We start from the raw sequence: 20,040 nt of genomic DNA on the forward strand, positions 1-20,040 counted from the left end.
TTCTACACTGGGCAGCTGGCCCAGCTGGAGGTCCCCAGGCAGTGCACCCCAGCCAAGCAGCCTGCACAAGGCAATCAGATCCTAAAACAGCCTGGGATCATTTGTAATGCAAATAGCTCCGTTCTCTGCAGCCAGGTACCTCGGCTGACTGTCAGTAACTGAGCTTTGCACACCGCACGCGTTCCTATCTCCACCACTATGGCTGCCCCCTCCCCAGCACAGTCACTCTATGAGCTGCCACAGCAGCTGCACTCTGATTTATAGTCCCTCAAATAATTCAGCGTTGTTCTGTGCTCAGGGGCTGTGCTAACACAGCTGGCCTTCCCTGTGGGGCGAGACCAAAAGGCAAATACAGGGGTGCCTGCTATGACCTTTGCAAGCCTGTTTCTCTTTAGGCTGTGTTTTGCAGACCCCTCTCTCTAATATCACATGCAAAGCAACGTTCCAGTAGCTGGGAAGGGATGCCCACAATACATTCCCCTGGAGCCGCTGGCCTGCCCTTGAGGAGCTCGGGTTGCCATCTAGTTCTGCATGCAGGCAGCGTGAGCTCTGCGAAGCAGCGGCTGAAGGTGTGTTATTTTTAGAGCCCTGCAGCCTTTATGTAACAACATGCGTGATTGTTCTTTTCTCCCTTTTGTTCCATGACTTCTTGTTGGGCACACGCTGCGGCTGGAGCAGTTCAAAGTCTCGCCACCCAGACAGCCCCTCTGACTCCCCTTAGGATGTCATGGAGGCCTCGGCTTACCTGGCCTCAGGGACGTTCTGGGGCAGTGCTCCAGGGGGTTCACACTGTTCAGTGACTGGGAACGTGCACTAGGGATTTATCTGGGGCCATAGGTACTCGCACGCTGCACTAGCACCAGTGCTCACTAGCAGCAGCAGGACATATGGAAGCCCACATAGGCCAAGCTCCCCACAGAGCTCAGTTAGCCTGTGCTGTAGGGCCAATACGCATAGGGAGAAGGTGGTTCTCAGCCTTTCCCATCCTGGGCTTCCCTCACATCTAGCCAGACCCCCATCCCACTTGGGCAGGGTGCTCATGCTCCCTAGGCTGAGAACCCCTGTGCTATGCTAGGAGGTAAGGAGGGCAGCTCTCAGAGCCGCAGCGTTGGCGCCTGCCCCCATGACACGGCCCTCGCCCAGCGGCCGACTTGTGAACACAACACTAGAACAAGCCAGGCCACAGCAGCCTCCAGCTCCGAGCTTTATTGAGAAGGTTTGACACAAAACCGCAGGCTATAAATCACGTCGTCCTCCTCTTCCTCGGGCGTGGCTGCGAAGGCGCTGGGGTCCCCTTCAGGGGGTCTCAAAGCAGCCGTGTTTGTGCCACTGCTGGTCCCGGACACGGCGCACAGACTGGATCTGGGGCTGACTGGCGTCCCACTCGTTCCAATGCTGGTACTCGCCCCTCTCAAAGACGTACTGGCGGCCTCGATAGCCGGGGTATTCGTAGCCCACCCACCTGCAGGAGAGGGAGACGAGCCTCAGCACAGCAGATGGGAGCTCCAGGCAAGCTCCCCAGCGCAGGGGCCTGCTGGCACAGAGGGGGCAGCCCTGGCTCCCAGCCATCGGCACCGCTGCTTCACGTGCGCGCCCCGTGCCTCCCCTATGGCTGTGCTCTACCCGGCCACGGAGCTGGTGCTGCTCCAGCCCCCAGCGTGGGCCCATACATGGACACAGCTTCTGGGAAGTGTGAGACCTGCCATGCCTGAGCTGCCTGGCCAGGCCGAGCCAGGCTAACAGGGGGCTGGAACAGGCTCGGGGGTAGCGACAGGGGAAGCTGGCGCCTGGACAGGGCTGCTCTTCGCAGGGTTAGATGATGATGTCTCCCTGCAGCCTCCCTCCAGCACTGCCGCTGGGCCCTGGGGGCCAGTCTATTTCACCCCATGTTGCAAAGTGTGGGGGCGTCAGCGCCGGTCCCTGATCCTGCCACCCAAGACACCGCACTGCACACCCAGGGCCTGGCAGCATGTGCCTCCCGCCTTCCTGCATCAGTCGGGCCTTTCCCTGGCTGCCAGAGCCACTCAGAGCCAGTCTGGCACCCCCAGAGGCCAGCAAAGCTGCATGGACCTGCTGCTCAGGAGAGAGAGGCGCTGTCCCAGGGAACATGTCCGCGGCTCATGCCAGGGATAAAAGAATCAGCATCATTCCCAGATGGGCTGGAGCCATTTCCCATCGTGGCAATGATGACAAGGAGAGAGATCAGCTCCGGGGCAGGCTGCCCCCCACTCGTGCAGGGACCTACAATACAAGCCCAGGTCCTTCTTGCCCCCGCCTCAGGTGGGGGCTGCTCTTGACATCCACAGAAGGGCAGCATCTACTGGCTGCTGCCCCAGCAGAGCTGGAGGCCAAGGGCCATTCCCCAATCACCACGGCTGTCCTCAGGGCAGCGCTGTGTACGCACGCCTCCTGCTGTCCTGTGCACCCCGGCTGGGGCTGGGGGTCACGGTGCAGCTGCTAAATAAGACCACGGCAACCACAGAATGGCAGGTGCCCAAAGCTGCAGGAGGGGACGGTGGCATACCCGGCAAGGAAGGGGCAGGGGGTCTGGTGTGTGCGCTATGCCCCAGGAACCAGCAGGGAGCAGAGAACGGGCACCAGCCCCCAGCTCCTGCCCACCCACATGGACCAGAACCATAGGGACTTCCCTCTCCCAGGGCAGGCTCCAGCAAGGCAGGAAGTGACACACTCACAGACACACCAGCCTGGGGGCACCGGTGGAATGTACCCCCCCGAGTGAAGCGTTCTCATCTGCCCTGACCCCGGGCAGGCAGGGCAAGGACTGGGGATGGGGAAGGGCTGAGATGTTGCAGCCAAAGTCTGGGTGTCCAAGGTGAAAATACCTGAGTACAGAGCAGCACTGAACCATGATCCTGGCCTCTGGGGCAAACCCAGCCAGGAAAGTTCCCTGCCCAGGGCACGCGGCCCTGCTTTCCTTCTTCCGTCGGTTCATTCAGGCTCTTGGCCCTGTCACTGGAGCACCCACAGCCAACTCCGAAACAAAGACAAAGCTGGGCAAGCCCCCACCCCCTCCGGGATGGAGAAAGGGCTCTAGGCACCTGGGATCTGTCTCTCTGCACCCACGCTAGGGACTGCATGGTAGAGCAACGCCCCCCCCCCGACAGTTCTGCCGTGCAAAGGTTGGGTGTAGCCATGCCCCCAAGGAGGGGCTCCGTACAGCCTCCGGGCCATCACTGTTGGGCTCCCTCCCTGCGGGCTGCCAGAGGTGGGCAAAGGGGGCAAGTTCTGCTCCAGCGTCTCTTTGGTGGGGGTGGTTTGATTGGTGGCTTGCTGGGGGTTAGGGAAGAGTTTTCACCCCTGCTCACTGCATTGGACACAGTTTGTATCAGGCACCCCAAGCCCCTCAGATAGGGGTGGCAGGTCTTTATTTGGCTATTTATTGAAACCTGTGCTAGTCTGTGTAACCATGTGTTCCCAGCCCCGCCCCGCCCCGCCCCGCCCCGCCTCACCCTGTGCTCTGCCCACCCGCTGCATCAGGGCTGTAATTAGCACGTCACTTCTCTGGGGCAGAGCGTTTCTCCCAGTGTGTGTACAGGCCGTGCCCAGTGCCGTGGGAGCGTAACAGCAGCACTTTGGTGCTAGCGTCACACGCAGGCTGCCCTGGAGCTGGGGGCTGGCCCGGGAGGTCTCTGCCCTTACGTTCCATTCAGTGCTTTGATGCTGGCCACGCGGTCCTGGAACCCGTGAGCCCAGAGGCTTGGCACATCGTCATCTACAATCTCCATTTTCCTCCCGTTGTAACCGGCGTTTTCAAACAGGTGGATTTTGTGGTCGTGGCTGTCCTGCAGTGGAGACATCCAGCAAACAAGCTGCTCTCCCCATGCCCTGCCACCCCTCCCCAGGGACCTGCCATGGCCCCCTGCTATGGAAAAGCCGGCCAAGCCACCCCCACTTGCCCACCTTGTGGAGATATCACTGGGGGCTGAATGCCCAAGAGACCCTGCCTGCCCCAGCTGTCGAGGACGGGAAGTGCCTCCACACACAGCCGGCACCAACTGGACGGAGCAGGAGGCTCGGGCAGCCTGGCAGATGCCAGGGCTTGTTTCTGGGCTGAGACAATTGCACACGCAGCAGTGTTTGGAAGTGTCACGGTGGGAGCCAGACCGGCCTGGTGCTACCTCAAGGGATCCCAGGCTCCGCTTGCTGACAGGAGCTGGGAACAAAGCTGCTGAAGGTGAAAGAAACGCAGTGGTGCGAAGGGCCCCCCCCCTTCCAGCTGACGTGCCCATCCGTGCAAGACACTGGGGGGAGGCAGGCCCCAGGCCCCTTAGCTTGCTCAGGGTGGAGCTATGTAGGGGAATGAAGTCAGGAAATGTGGGCTCCTTCCCCAGGCTCCGTGGTGGGGGATGAGAAGGGAGGGAGGGTTAAGTTGACATGAAATAGCCCCGGGGAGTGTCCTCCCTCGAGGGCAGGGCTCACAGGAGAAGCATCTCACTGAGCAACGTGAACCCCCACCCTGAGCCTCTGCTGTGCACCCTCACTGCCCATTCTCAGCCATGCTCCCTGCTGGACCGCATGGGAGCCCCACTCCTCTGGCTCGCCTTAAAGGGGTTCTCTGGGTCTATCCCCCTCCCAGCTCCGCGCCGGCTCCACTCACAATCAGCAGTGGGCGGACGGACATCAAGCTGTCGCTGCTGTGGCTGTTGGACCAGGAGTCCCAGCGCGGGTAGGCTCCCTTCTCCAGCACGAACTGTTCCCCACAGAAGGCCTGGCGTTCAAACCCGAGCCACCTGCAGAGAGGGGGCGGTACGCAGACACAGGGCGTGGGGACTCCTGTTTCGGGGGACCCTGCCCCGCCTCCTCCCCCAGCTGCTCAGGACGGGGATGGGTTTTTCAGAGGGTGTGTAGCACATCCCCGACACCGGGCTGGGGAGTCCCCTGGCACCAGCTGCCGAGGGCAGCCTCAGAGGGGGATGGAATTGAACAAGCCGAGCACCCCACAACAGCATGGGATCCCTGCCTCCTAGGGTCAGCCTCATGCACAGGGCTTGGGGAAGGGTCTTCACAGCCCAGCTGAGCCTCCTGCGGCCTGGGGCTCCTGTCATAAACAGATAGCTAAGGGTTAATGTCTCTTTCACCTGGAAAGGGTTAACAAACAACACCTGACCAGAGGACCAATCAGGAAACAAGACATTTCAAATCTGGGTGGAGGGAAGTTTTGGGTGTGAGTCCTTTGTTCTTGGTCTGTTCTTTTCTCGGCTCTGAGAGTGATCACAGGAATCTCCAGGCTTTCTAATCTTCTGTTTCCAAGTTGTAAGTACAAGGATAGTAAGACAATAGGTTTATATTGGTTTTTTTTGTATTTACATGTGTGTAGTTGCTGGAATGTGTTAAATTGTATTCTTTTGGAATAAGGCTGTTTATTCATTTTTCTTTTAAGCAATTGACCCTGTATATTGTCACCTTGATACAGAGACCCTTTTATGTCCTTTTTCATTCTTTTTATATAAAGCTTTCTTTTTAAGACCTGTTTGAGTATTTTTCACTGGTTAAGGCTAAGAAACGAAGGGAGGGGGGAAAATCTCTTTGTGTTAGACTTACTAAGCCTGACTTTGCATACCCTCTGGGTGAGGGGGGAGAGAGATTAGATCTCTCGGTACTTGTGTTTCAAGGACTTGAAGCAGGGAGTATCCTAGGGTCCCCAGGGCGGGGAAATCTGGGAGGAGGTAAAGAGGGTGGAATCCCTTTGTTTAGATTCACGGAGCTTGAATCTGTATATCTCTCCAGGAACCCAGGGAGGGAACACCTGGAGGGGAGGAGGGGGAAGGGAAATGGTTTATTCCCCTTTGTTGTGAGACTCAAGGTATCTGACTCTTGGGGTCCCCCAGGGAAGGTTTTGGGGAGACCAGAGTGAGCCAGACACTCTAATCTTCTGGCTGGTGGCAGCAATATCAGATCTAAGCTGGTAATTAAGCTTTGGAGGTCTCATGCTAGCTTCTCATGTTCTGAACTCTAAGGTTCAGATCTGAGTAGGAGAGTTAGGACAGATCCCTGCCTCCTAGGGTCAGCCTCATGCACAGGGCTTGGGGAAGGGTCTTCACAGCCCAGCTGAGCCTCCTGCTGCCTGGGGCTCCATGGTCCCTTCTTTCCCAGCACCTGATTTGTGTTTCCCAGGCTCTTCTCCATGGTGCAGAACAAGGGTCCCGTTAGCAAAAACCCCATCCTCTTTCTTTGCCGTGGGGGGCCTTGCCCTCTCCCCTCCTGCATCTGAAGGGCACTACCCCCTACCTCTGCGGGGCTCATCTGCCTTCTCTCTGTACTTACGGGCCTGATTCTACCTGGATCGATCCCACTTTCTCCAGCGCTTCCTCCGTCACATTCGGACTTTCCTCTGTCAACTCACGCTTCTTGCCCTGGAAATTCTCCAGCTCGAAGATGGTGATCTGAAAGGAGAGGCGACGCTCTCACCCCTCCACTGACGCAGCCTGGCCCAAGCCGGGCACTAGCAGAAAGGGGAGCTGGACACAGGCCAGGCTGGCACAGACAAGCTAAACAAGCTCCGATGTGCAGGCGGAAGTGGAAGAGAGAGGAGTCACAGCACACGCGCGTCAGGCCATTGCTTCACCAAGTCTGCTCCTGCTGCTCTGTCAGCCATGGGGGAGCCCATGGCATTTCCCTTCCAGAAAGCCAGGCCTGGCACTGGCGCGAACACCGCTGGACGGACGGACGGACACACACACACACCAGCAAAGCAGGCTGGGTGACTAAGTCGCCTATTTCTGCCTTTGCTTGCTAGTCATTCTCCTTACAAATGAACCTGGTGTTCCTAGTTCTGCAGCGAACTGCTCAGTATTGAGTCACTCCCGTTCGCACAGTAGGTTTGAGCCATACGAGTCACACTCCATGGTAACTGGGCAGCACTACGACCGGTCTGAATTCCTTCTACCCTAATCAACAACTGGTTTTAATTCACAAACTGCATCTGCAGGAAGGGACGTGCTTTGCGCTTCACCTCCCCTGATGGCGAGTGCCAGCATCACTCATTTCTGACGTGCAGGTTCTGGCAAGATGGATGGCTCCAGTTTTAGCTTAATAGCCAAATATTGACCAGGGAGCATCTGTTGAATACAACAAGACGCGATAGCTCATCTGTACTTGGCTGAAACACTGACTACAAAGTGAATGCCTGTCTTCAGGATCATCCATTCAAATGCAAGACCCAAGATCCACACTGTTCACTCTAACAACTCACCTGGGACTCTGCTCTGGTTTGTGGTTTCCTGCCCTGGGGCTGGTTCATTGTAAATAGTTTCCCGCTCATCACTCTCTGTAGATCCATGAGCTTATTACCTGGGTCATTAACCCTGACTAGCTCAGAATGGGTTTAATTTTCACCTGGGGTCTGCAGGGCTGAGCAGCAGCCAAACCTCAAACCAAACCAAATTCCCCAGGTTGGGATTTGGTAACAAATTCAGACAGAGCCTTGGGGGCGTTGGGAACCCTGAATTTCAGAGTCATAGGGTGAGCATGAGGGTTCTGCGATGGAACCATTCACGAACATGTGGGTCCATACACACTCTACAGGGCAAATTGGGAGTTTCACTTTGGACGTCACTCTATCCTTGGTGTGAAAGATTGGACAGACCTTTGGGAAAGGAGTCACTGCAGGAGAAGGGCCCACAGACTGAGAACTCAACACAGCTCACCTCAAATGTGCCAGCTCATTCCTTTCCCAGGAACCATCCCCAGGAGTCTCTTTCCAGCCCAAGCCACCAGCAATTAGCAGAAATCTAGGCCCAGGGGCAGTGAGAGCCCATGCCATGAGCCCGGTCTCCCGAACGCTGTTGCAGCGAAGGTGAGCCCAAGAGCCTGAATAGTCTCCTGGGTCTATTCCTCTCTCCCAGCTTCCCTGCCCAAGAACAGCAGCAGAGCATTGTGCTTGCCACTCGTGTCCTCCAGCTGAGGGGAGCGTAGAATTGAGGGACAGTGCAGACTGCTAGTAAGTGGTTGATTCCCTGTGTAAACAGCTATCTGGTGGGAAGTGGGGTCTCTGTCTCAAAGGACGGGTTAGGACTGCTTCTGACATTGCACCGAGGGCTACCACTCTAACGCTGCAAGCACATCATAATGTGCCTCTTACTCCTGCACTCCCTATGGAGACCCCGGGTACAACACTCACACATCGACAGACCCATTGCTTTAGCATAATGTGGAACCCCCAGGGACCGAAGGACACGGCCCTATTCCTTCGCACAGTGCAAGATGGAGAAAGGAAATGCAGCACCACACAAGAGCTGAAGGGCTGAGCTGATGTTCCTTATTCCGAGTCTGTGAAAGCAGAGCCGTTACCTCTGCCCTCTCGCACCGTAGGGAAAAACCACCAAGGAGAAACACTGACTTGCGAGGCATTTGCATTTATCATCAGGGACTTTACCACCACTCCAGATTTACACTTCAGACAAATATAGCCAAACTCTGCTGGGCTGTAGAATCTGCTCTCTTTATCAGCCAGATAATAAAAGCTAAGCCCTACAACAGTAAATAGATTACCAGGAGATCCTTCGGAACTGACAGTCACTGCAGAAAGCAGCAGCACGTTTGGCAGGGGTACTAATAGTAACTCATCAGAACAAAGTTGCACTTCATGACACTTGGAGCCTGGAAAGATCAGCTGGCACACAAGGACCAAATTTAGCACAGAACTGGGTAATGCTAAAGCACTGCTATGCTGGTAAGGCTCCAGGCTGCTGGCTTTTTAGCCACACAAGCTACAACGTTCCACGTTAGTAAGCGTGAGTCCGCTCAGAGACCAGTTATGTTTCGAGGGTGATCCAGAGCAATATGTAACGTTAGTCTGTGACTGGCCATCGCTTTTATACCTTGTAATTGCCCCCTCTTTCGCCAAGATGCTCCCCAGCAGCCATCAGCTCAGGGGGACTCTGCGGTTCAGTCATTGTGCCTGAAAGATCCCAAATGGAAAGACGTTAACACTGTCACCCTGACAAAAGTTGTACCCTTATTTTATGAAAAAATACAGTTGCTGCTTCTCTTTCTGGCTTTCATTGGGAGAACAAGCATGAGGCTGGGTACACAATTTTGACAGGAGCGTATCTGTGCACTGTATTCATAAACTCAATGATCCATTCTGAACATCTCATCTGGCCTCCAGATAACACAGGTCACAGACTCTCAACCACTGATCCCTGCATGGAGCCCAACAGCCTGTGACTGCATTAGAAAAACAGACTCGGCAAAGACTGAAAATGGTGGAGACTATCATCACAAAGCCCTGGGAAGCTATTCTGAGGGGTGATTAAACTCACTGTTAAAATCCGCCTCTTATTTTCAGTCAGATTTTGTGTTGTTTCAGCCGTTCTCTCTGGTTACTGCTTCTCTCTCTTCGTGTGCAAAAAGCAATCCCAACGGTAACAAGCACAACAAAGCACAAGCCCACCCGTGGGGTCCGATTGCTGGGCCCCTTGTAGGCACTCAGAAGTTTCCGTGATGAGCGCTAACGTAAGAACCTGGACGGATACATTCATTGTCTTTTCTGAAGTCAGAGCCTCTGATTTGAATGTGCCACAGCTGGCTAACTTTTCCTCCCCCCACCACCCTCTTTAAGTAGTTTTTATTTAACAGGGCTTGGAGGAGCCAGTGGGCAGGAAGCATAAAGACATTGAGTTCAACTAGTGTCCCAGTTAATTAAAACCCTGTGGTATCATTTCCCCCAAATTTTAACAAAATATCCTGTACAATAAAAGACCTTTTCTAAAACTCCTGTGTTAATTGCTAAAAACCCATTCAAATTCAAGCAGAGCTGCTGCCATTACCTCTTCTGGAGTGTTTCAGTTGTGACAGAGCGGGATCAGGGGACAGCACTATTTATGAGTTGTTTCTGAACAGGGCAGCACATTTTGATGCTGATGCAGCAGGTATGGCTCCTGAATTCCATCCATTAGGTTTCACTTCAATAGCGAGGGATTGCAGCGGACTATGGAAACATTATTCAAATTTCTTCTGGCTTTCCCTTAAAAATATCCCACTCAATTTGCAAAAGATTAATATTGAACTTTGCATCTGCACGTTCTCATTGCTCCTTGCCAGATTCTCCGGAAAACTCCTCCTCTGCAATTTATTGATGTATTTACACTGAAACCAAGGACAGTGCAAGGCAAAACTCATGCAAAATAGTTACAGTATGTTTCAGGCTACAGAGCGAGGCAAGGCCTGGGGGCTCCAGCCCACACTGGCTCCGTTGTAGCTCTAGTAAAGTGAGGGCTCTTTACCCAGAAGGATTGCAGGGTATTTTGAGGTAGTGTTGCCTAGTGGATAGGGCACTAGACTGGGACTCATTGATCTGCTGGGTGGCCTTGGGTCAGTCACTTTCCTGCCCTGTCCATCTTGGCTATTAGATAGCAGGCTCTTCAGGGTAGAGGCTGTCTATCTGTGTGCCTGAACAACGCCGCCCCATTTTCATTACGGGGCTCAAGGCACTTCTGGAAGGCATGGAGACTATTTGCAGAGCACAGCGATTGCATTACACAAAATGATGCTACAGACCTAGAACAGCGGCTTTTTGATCCCTGGAGCCCGATGGCTCCATGTGACCAGTGTGCTCCATCTAAGCAGCTTCAGTTCATGTTCCTATTCACAGGCTAATACTGAGCATCACTCGGGTTGGTCCGAGCCCACTTCAAATGGAGAGCAAAGCCAGCACGGCTATAAGGACACAGGCCTTCATGGTGCCAAAGAGACCTAGTCCCCCAAATACCCCATGTTAACAGGTTGCTCCTTACACCCTTCCCTACCGTCCGTCTCTTTGGGGTCTGTGGAGCTGCCAGGACTTCTGATAGCAGCAGTTCTGCTGCAGGTGCTGGTGGGGCTCACATGGTTATTGGCCTTCGAGCTGGGCAAACTATCCACAGCAAAACAACTCATAAGACAAATGTAACGAAATGAATCACCAAAGTCGCTCCATTCTGTGCCCTGATCTTGGGTGGGGGGGATGCTTTAATTTTTATTTGCAGAGTTGGTGTGAAATCTGGGCACTCCCTTGTCACATCAGCCTGCGTGGGAAGTAGGGTGTCAGATAGGAGAGGGAAACAGAAAAGCATTGGAATAAGACACCTACTGCAGCTACTGCTGCTTGTCTCCCAAGGGTCTCCATTGTGTTAATGGGAAGCATCATGGTAACGACAATATCACTAATGTACCTCAGAACTGGTAAACTTTCTGTCCGAGACAACGATACCACAGCAAGAAGCATGACCGAGGCAGGCATACTGGGATAGTGGTCATGAAGCAAGCTTCTTAAACATAGGCTAGGGAGAATTTCTATAGCAATATAACTCCACATGTTGGTTAATAGGAACTGATAAATCTTAGAGTTTTGTACTGCTGCCTGTCACTGTACTATTTTAGCATCTAAATAGGCAGGGGAAGGTGAAGTTACCATTTCAAAAGGTACTTCTGTCATTTCTATTTTCAATATCACTTCATATCAGGCAACAGGCACTCACACACAAGGGTAAAACTGGGCTGTGCGTGAGGTTACACAATGACCAGATTTAATGGAAGAATGGCTATGCCGGGAATTGTGGTATGCTGGGATAATTACAATGTCTTAGCAAAGCAAAAGCATCCATTAAATACAACTGGCATCCAAGTTTTGTACTCTAATTTATTGTCATTGTTTGAATGCAACACATTTTGTACATGCAAAGATCCACCATGGACAGCAGTTGACTGTAGTTCACTTTTATTGCAGTTCCTCGTCACATGTTCATCTGCTTTTCTATTGATATGAAAACTCTTAGTTGTAAAATATAAAATTACTTCTGTACAGAACACTGAGGGGAGGGATTGGAATGGGATTCATTTGTATCTTTTACCAAACAAGACACTGTAATTTTCTCTTTTTTACTTTAAAAATACAGGTAATTTCCCATATGTTCATTTTCTTGGTAACATTTATTTTTGCAATGAGTAAAGTGTCCCAAAATCCTGCTTCATTTTCCAAGTTCATGGAATATGCACATAGATAAGGCAGTTGCAAAACATCAGAGGGTAGGGATAATATATTGTACTGATTTTTCTTTCCTAACAGAACTCAATTTCCTCTTGCTGTCAGCTTCTTTAATCCCTTTGAGAAATGCTCCCAGCACACTGTTAGAAAATATAATCTTTTGTAAATATCTGGCAACGCTAAACTTGGAATCATAGTCATACAAGTAGATACACAACAGATAGAATATCTGTATTACTTAGGAAACTATGTAGTACAAAATATTTTCTATAGCACAACATATGTATTCATTGTGTGATCCATATTTACATGTTCTATAAGGCTATGCAGAATGATATAAAAGTTTGTATCTATACAATAGCTCCTTTAAACAGGCTTGATACAGTCAGCATGTTCACTATAGTAAGAAGAAAATGCATAAGTCACACAACCTTCCCCCTCTCTCCAAATCCCATCAATAGGATGAAAAAACCATTTCAATACATTTTGGTAAAAATATTTTCAACTGAGGGATGGGACAGACCAAACAGTGGTTTGAAGAGCTTCAGAGAAAGCACATTGCTATGAGAAAGGATTTCGAATCACCCTGGAACTGACATATTTCGCATACGGTTCACCACACATTCTCCCTGCCCTGTATCACTGTCATCAAGAGCCTGCATTGACCAAACAACCTTCGACTCTGGTATCCTGGATGACTGAGGAGTCAGAATATTGTGCTCATTGGTCCATACTCAAACCCGCTGTAAAAGGCAGCGCTCCACAGATGTTAATGTGGTTGCAGCCAACCAGGAAAGCCTGGTCTTCACTCGGGGGGAAAAAGGTGTGTTCTTGGCTCCAGTGAAAATCCTAGGTAACTAAAAGTAGAATCAACAAACAAACTGCCTTGTCTTTACTAGGACTGTACTTCAAGTTAGCTAACTTGAGTTCAGAACATCTCTTTTTCCTAGTGAAGACCAGACCTTACACCAAATCTGGACTTGTCCCTTCGTCCTTGGGTTGGGTTAATTAGCAATGCACTGTTAGCACCTTGCAAGCTTAGTGGCAGAAGTGGGCTGTGAGCTCTAAGAAAAGAGGACATACTTTGCACACACACAAAAAAAGGGGGGGGGTCAGAGTTAACACGCAGAAACAGCTGAGACCCTTTCTAATCTAATGTTTAAAGGCCGAACGCTGCCTTTGGATATTGGTGTAGATCTCGTCGAACCCAGTGAGAGCATCACACGTGTGCCACAGGACAGAATCTGCCTTACCCACCCAGGGACTTAGATGATCCTTATCACTGCAGAATCGGAGTGCCTCTGACGTGGGTGTAAGGAGGTGAGCGCCTACCACTATGTATGGGGTGAGTAAGGGTGAACAATGTGGTCTCTTCAGTTAAACAGATGCTCTAATGGCAAACCAGCATGGATTGGTTTGTATGAAGGGCAAACAGGAGAGAAAGGAGTTTTCAAGGTAGTGCAGAGTTCCACATTCATAGATCATTCCCGAGAGGCCATGTTAGCATACACCCTGCCCCACAAGGACACGTTGGCTTGCTTTAGACTGTTTATTGTATTACTTAAATTCAAGAATATTGGAAAAGAACATTTACCCCCAAGCAGAAATTGTTTCATGTTTTAAATATGAACCTGTGCAAAAGAACTTAAAGATTGTCAGCATTGTCAACTACATTCTTTTCCTCCTGAGATAGCAGATTCTCTCTTAAGGTTTAACCTGCCTGCACTGTCCAAATGCAGAAGTCTGGATCAGTTACAGTTATCAGTTCAGTTACAGCTTAGCCTGACTGAAGGGGTTTTATACTTTACTGACACGGAAAGGTATTTGTATGGTAATAAGAGACACTGGGCCCAACTAGATTGATAGAGTTTTAACATTCTATGGAACTGACCCTTTTGGCCTACTCGAAGAAAACCAAATTCCAGTAAGTTAGCAGTGAACTTTTACCACCCTCAGAACAGCCATATTGAACATATTTGCATCTGCCAAATAATTACATTTCAGTGACTTCCATTATATTTTACAAAACAGACCATGCCTAATTCATGCCAATTATTCTACACAGGACACCTTCACACAACTCCTTCTCTTATCCTATAGAACACATTTCTGTGATGATAGAAATGTGTTTTAGAAATAAACAAGCATTGTAACATTTTGGACATTTGGCGCAATGGAAGTTTGGATTGATCAACTTTTTTTGTTCCAAAGATTCAAATAATGTGTGACAGACCCTTCAAAAGCCAATTACACTCAGTTTCCACTACACACCTTTAATGGCATTGGGCATAGCCCTGTACATAGTCAGGATACAAAGTGTAAAGAAGGCAGCTAACATCACTGGGTGCCTAGATTTTTAAAGGATTCCAAACTATTTATATTAAACTTATCCTAGAATTGTTCTGATCATTATTGTGATGTTTTGGTTCAGCAGGGCTCTCCATGTAGCAACTTTACATTAAGCCACATCCATGGTTTACTACCTTACACATTGCAGGCATATTAAGTACATGTGCAAACTTGTAAAATTAATTATAAACTAATGGATAATGCTGCTGATCAAAAGTTTGCAAACATATGTGCACAAATTGGAAAAAGTTCAGAGGAGAGAAACAAAAATAATGAAAGGTTTAGGGAACATGACCTATGAGGAAAGACTGAAAGAATTAGATTTGTTTAGTCTGGAGAAGAGAAGACTGAGAGGGGACACGGGAACAGTTTTCAAGTGCATAAAAGACTGTTACAAGAAGGGAGAAAAATTGTACTGGTTAACCTCTGAGGCTAGGACAAGAAGCTATGGGAGGTTTACGTTGGTCAGTAGGAAAAACTTCCTAACTCACAGGGTAGTTAAGCATTGGAACAAATTGCCTAGGGAGGTTGTGAAATCTCTCTCACTGGAGGTTTTTAAGAGCAGGTTAGACAATCATTTGTCAGAGATGGTCTAGATAATACTTAGGCCTGTCTTGAGGACAGGGGACTGGACTAGATGACCTCTCGAGGTCCCTACAATTCTATGATTCTATGATTTATGAATTAGTAGCTGGCAGTTTCTGATATACAATGCTTCTGGTAATTTGCGAGCAATTACTATGTGATCAAAACAAAATACCAGAGTGTGGAAAGCTAAACCTCTGTGCAAGCAAGAAGCAAGTTTTTAAATCCTACACGACCATGTTAAAAAAATTAAAATGGAAAGCAGAAATTTAGCATCTTTGCATACAGCAGGTAATATAAAACCAGTAAAAACACTGACTTCGCATATACTGTACTAACCTCAAGATACACAGCCATAAACAAGGTGAATATGTAAAACGAATAAAGGAGAAGAAAAGGCCAACTGGTGATTCCAGTGAATATGAAATGTACAGACTTGTACTGATCCTAAAACATCAGTGGATTAAAATTCTAGGGGAGGATTCTCCAAATTTCAGTGAAAAAAAAAGGGGCATTAATGATGTATTTCCAAGTTCCATACACCAGCCTGATTTACATGTACTTGTTTAAACTATTGATCTACTAATGCAGCTGTAGGATGAAGAGCAGATAAAACTGTGACAGTCTTAAATAAAAAGAACAAAACACTTCTGCAAAAGCACCTTGTATTCAATGGCGAATGCCAAACACCAGCAATCTCCATCAATCACACTTACGGGAGTTCAAGTAAAAGTGACTTAAGAGTTAAAACTTACTCTTAAAATAGCTTCCAACAGTTATTAATACAAAAAAAAAAATCACACATGAAGAACATGCTGCAGGTAAGAGCTCATTCCTGGCTCATATTAACAGCAAGTTTTAATCTGTGATTGTTAAAGTAAAATAGTAAAAAGTTTCATATTCATTATTTGAAATTAAAATGGAATTTATCTAAAGAAACTTTTTCAGCATGTTATTATATGTGTAATAAATATTTATGATGTCAATAATTTCACGGTGGGAACCTGGAGTCAAGAGAAAATAGATATTTAATTCACATACAATACGAAGAAATAAAAGATCAGGAAAAAAAACACCACTATCCCACTCAACTTTATCCTAAAGATTTTTTTTAGTCACACATATTTAAGATTAAACATTTCTCACTAGCAGTAAAACTACAGTACATTTCAGTGCATTATCCATGAAGAAATGGAAACACATACTCAAAGGGCTTTGCCAATATGCAAAACCAATCCCCTCAGTGTATCAGAATGCACAGCAAAAACACTGCAGCTAACAATCTAAAGAGTTTGTGGCTTTCATTTTGTTGCATCAGGAAGTGTTAGACAAAATGCTCTGACTATCATTAAAGAGACACTATGAAGTTGCTCAATCCTAAAATTAAACCTCCCTCAGTGTTTTTATGGTCACAAGCAAATCTATCTGGGTTTTGAATACCAAAAAAAAAAAAAGGCACCCACACGCTTAGCAAGGGAAATTAAAAGTGACCAACATTCTTCTGTCACACCTAAAAACCCAGCAGCTAATACTGTTCAAATTGTACACACCAACACCAGCAAGAACATCTGGTACACCACCGACAAAACAAGCTGGCTGATGCATTACAAGCATAGAAAAATACAAAGCTTGCCTAAAAGTTACATTTCCAAAATAAAAACAGGTCCCACGCCACATAAACAATGGGCAGAAAACCTATACAACTAGTTTTAAAAAGCAGTCAACATTGTCTCTTTAAGAGTTTGGACAAATGCGCTCCTCTGGAAGCTTCTCCTCCTTCCCTTAACGGGCAGCGGGGGGGGGGGGGGGAGGAGGGAGTTAACCACATGAAAGAGGGCAGAAGTGTGACTCCGTTCGACAGTAATATTTGAGAATTGACTGACCTGGCAGAAGAAACTGTAAAAGCAGTGTCTGGCATTGTCACCTCTCTTCGGGCAAAGAACTGAACAAAGACATTTTTATTTTGAAGTGGAAAAATATTGTATTTCTATAAAATAAGGGGTGCTACTGTTAGAACTCTGATATTAAAAGGGAGAAGAGCATACTGGTCATCTCTCTTGACATACTGCAGTTATTTACTGAAGTATGGGCTGGGAGTGAAATCACCTAATTTGTGACTTCTTTATGACAAGAGTTGGCACATGGTTTATGGCAGCTAACAACTTGATGGGTGGCAGACAAAGGTTATCCCTTTGGCTAGCAGGTACACTGTTGTGGTAGTACCACATAAGACAAGCCTTCTGAAACGCTGAGCAGAAAAAGGGAAAATGTGTGCAAGTGCTGGTACCTGATTTTTAACATTTAATTTAAATAACCTTTTGGCAGGAGACAAGAATGTGTGTTTTCCTCCCACAATGCAACTATGTGCAGCTTCATCACATCTGACTGTTCAGGCCCAAACACTTTGCCACAGAAGGTTACGAGAATAGTGGAATAGAAAGAGCTTATCTACTTTGATTCAATTCTCCTTTCCATGTCACTGATCTCCTTATCGGAGTCCTGGGGGTGCCTACCTTAAAGAATGCGCTTTCCTGTTAGTGTATCTTTTTAAAGATTTTTCTGAAAAGAGCACTTGGGGAAAATAAAGTAACTAATGCATATTTTAAATACAGTAATTTACTTATAAATGGACTTCTTGGTTAAAAAAAAATCTTGCCAATTTCAGAATCTGGATCCAAAGACATCAAAACTCTTCTGATGTGACTGTCACAGCTGTGTTGTGATGTTAGTATTATCTACATTGTTAACATACCAACATTTGGTCTTAAAGTAAGATATATAGATCATTTCATAAACAGTTGAGAAGTGAGAGATTGCATTTAGGTTATCCCACAAAATCAGCATAAAAATAAACACTTAAAACTGATATTTACAAAGGTAACTAATAAAAATATCCAGTGGGACAATCTGAGGTGCTTCTAGAATGACATTCAACAATTACCTGGAACCCTCATATTGACAAGACTATACATCCTTCCTCGTCTCTTCCTTTTCAGTAATAAAAACAACATTTACATCTATTTTTAAAGAGAATTGGTTGACATTATTGCTTTATCGTCTTAAGAATATGACATTCTAATAATGCGATTACACTACATGCTGACAGACCAGACAATCCCAGTTAAAGAATGAAAAATTAACATTATGCTCAATTAAAAAATCAACTTGATCTGCCTGATCAGCAGATCATGTGCAAGCATCAGCCAATCAAAAATACCTTTAAAAAAATATCAGTCAAGTTTAATTTTTTAATATGGCAGTAAACATGATTTGTTCTTTCATTCTCTCTTCCACAAACTTCATTCTGAATATGAACCACTATTAGTTCACAGGAAAGATGATTTTAAATTTTGTTATTTTCATAAACAAATACAAACCCCAGCCTTTACATTTGACACGCCTTCCAGCATTCACATGCTTGAGTTGCTGAACATAGCTTAATTTTGCAGAGATGTCATCTTTGTTCGAAGGCAAGGGGACTTTTTCTGATGCGCCGTATTTCCTAGAACAAATGTTATCCTCAGGCAAGACCTTCTGAAGTGCTACCTATACTGCACCATCTCTTACTTCAAGTAGTTCTAAAGTGACTATTACCTTCCCTATCTGAGAAGATACAGCTTTGTATTTGTCTTTGAATATTAAGCAGCTTTCTCCACAAAGCAGGAAGGCACCATGCACATAGCAGTCGAGGCAGGAAGCAAACAGCAGCAGCATGATGTGTGAATTTTAGGTTCAGATGAGTTAAGGCTTCTGTTATACTTCCATGTCTTTTCCTAGTCATAATCAGGGTCTAAAAAGGGAGAAAAAAACAGAAGCTCTTTGAATAGCTGCAGTATGACATTGTTCATAAATTTAACTAATCCCATTGCCCTCGGGACTCTCAAGTCTCTGGGATGTGTGCGCACCATCAATGATGCTCTTTGCATGTTGCTGGTGCAGCAGCAGTCACATGCTATTTTGTTTTATTAAATTGCATATGGACTATTAAGAGCATCATTGAAACCAAGTGCTCCAATGGTTTAAATATCTATCGGCAGAACCTGCCCGTTAACCAATGACAACACTTCGTAGTAGAACTCTACATATTGTTATAAAATTAGCAGAACGGTGAATGTTATTATAAAAGAACTGCCTGCCTAGAATTGCCTTGCTTTCATCTGGGCTAGTAACTAAGGCTACAGAACAATAAGGGAAAGGGAGAAACTCCATAATCTGTATAGTAAATGTCAATGATATCTGATCTGCTTCATTATGGCAATATTCTACTGTCTTGGACATGCATTGCACAGTTAAACACAACATGTGTATGCTCTATGCTTGCTGAGTCAGTGTACAGGCATCTTCAGAACAGATTTTCCAGTCAAAGTTTCACATCATCAGAATCAGCTTTAAGGGGCTTGAGCATTGCAATGAGCTGTCCGCTGCATGTCCATCCATGTGGCTGTACCAGTCACAGAAAAAGCTCACCCATGCCCTGTGGGAATAGGGTGTGAATACCGAACATACATTCTTTCTGCCAGGCTGCAAGAGCTAAAGGTAACTGCATAGTAATTTCTCCTTCAGCTAAGAATCTCCTTTGGCTGAAAAGACAGGAACTTCACAGCAAAGCAGTTAAATGAAAATCCTACAGAATAACACCTCTGTTTTCGCTGTACTGTACCTTCTCAAACCTGATTCTCGTGCTGGCTCTGCCTCTTCTTCGATTTCAGCTCTTTCAGCCACTGAGGAGACATTTCTTCTGACCTAAGGACACAGCAAAATAAACTTTATCCTACACTGACAATATCTCATTACAGAAACAAAAACAAAATAAGCCATATCCTTCTGGAAGCCTAGCAGGGAAATGAACAGCTGTTTCTGAATTTACTGATTGCTGGAATTTAAACTGCTCTCTCACCTGTTCTCCTTCTCAGCACTAGAGGGCAGTACCCTGCCACAAGGAGCTCCTTGCTGGAATTGGGATTTAAATAGCTGTGCAGAATTTATTTCACTAGGACTCTCCGGCTCTTGTCTTTTCCGAAGCTGAGCCTAGAAGAAAGGTTTATTTTTAAAAAAGCTGCTTTTAGATTTCCTTGGAGGACAATCTGATCACTCAAATCACTTCACTGGCTTATGAAACT

The 20,040-nt window shown here is 47.3% G+C and overlaps 2 protein-coding genes across 2 annotated transcripts in view; both read right to left on the minus strand.

Moving 5' to 3' along the window:
• Window positions 1-1,284: 1,284 nt before the first annotated feature.
• On the minus strand, window positions 1,285-9,826 carry CRYBB3 (crystallin beta B3). The gene is made up of 6 exons (XM_030583017.1): window positions 9,792-9,826; window positions 8,841-8,920; window positions 6,286-6,404; window positions 4,619-4,751; window positions 3,661-3,803; window positions 1,285-1,462 (listed from the first exon to the last, which is right to left on the minus strand). The coding sequence occupies exons 2-6, from the start codon at window positions 8,913-8,915 to the stop codon at window positions 1,297-1,299; spliced, it is 636 nt and encodes a 211-aa protein (XP_030438877.1). The 5' UTR covers window positions 8,916-8,920; window positions 9,792-9,826; the 3' UTR covers window positions 1,285-1,296.
• Window positions 9,827-14,943: 5,117 nt separating this feature from the next.
• The window catches only part of KIAA1671 (KIAA1671 ortholog), a 149,749-nt gene continuing 144,652 nt past the window's right edge, over window positions 14,944-20,040 (minus strand). Inside the window, exons 11-13 of the mRNA XM_030583015.1 lie at window positions 19,818-19,948; window positions 19,581-19,663; window positions 14,944-18,710 (exon numbers count right to left, since the gene is read on the minus strand). Of these exons, the coding sequence (XP_030438875.1) occupies window positions 19,585-19,663; window positions 19,818-19,948 (210 nt within the window). The 3' untranslated portion in view covers window positions 14,944-18,710; window positions 19,581-19,584. The remainder of the gene's footprint in view (window positions 18,711-19,580; window positions 19,664-19,817; window positions 19,949-20,040) is intronic.

The sequence above is a fragment of the Gopherus evgoodei genome, chromosome 13 (genome assembly GCF_007399415.2).
Source record: "Gopherus evgoodei ecotype Sinaloan lineage chromosome 13, rGopEvg1_v1.p, whole genome shotgun sequence".
Classification (NCBI taxonomy): Eukaryota; Metazoa; Chordata; order Testudines; family Testudinidae; genus Gopherus; species Gopherus evgoodei.

Excerpts from the sequence above, each read along its gene's own strand:
- CRYBB3 (XM_030583017.1), bottom strand. The coding sequence starts at position 8,915 with ATGACTGAACCGCAGAGTCCCCCTGAGCTGATGGCTGCTGGGGAGCAT. Across the intron at positions 6,405-8,840 it reads AAAGAGGGGGCAATTACAAG|ATCACCATCTTCGAGCTGGA; the intron begins GTATAAAAGCGA and ends CTCTCCTTTCAG. Across the intron at positions 3,804-4,618 it reads CCGTCCGCCCACTGCTGATT|GACAGCCACGACCACAAAAT; the intron begins GTGAGTGGAGCC and ends TCTCCACTGCAG.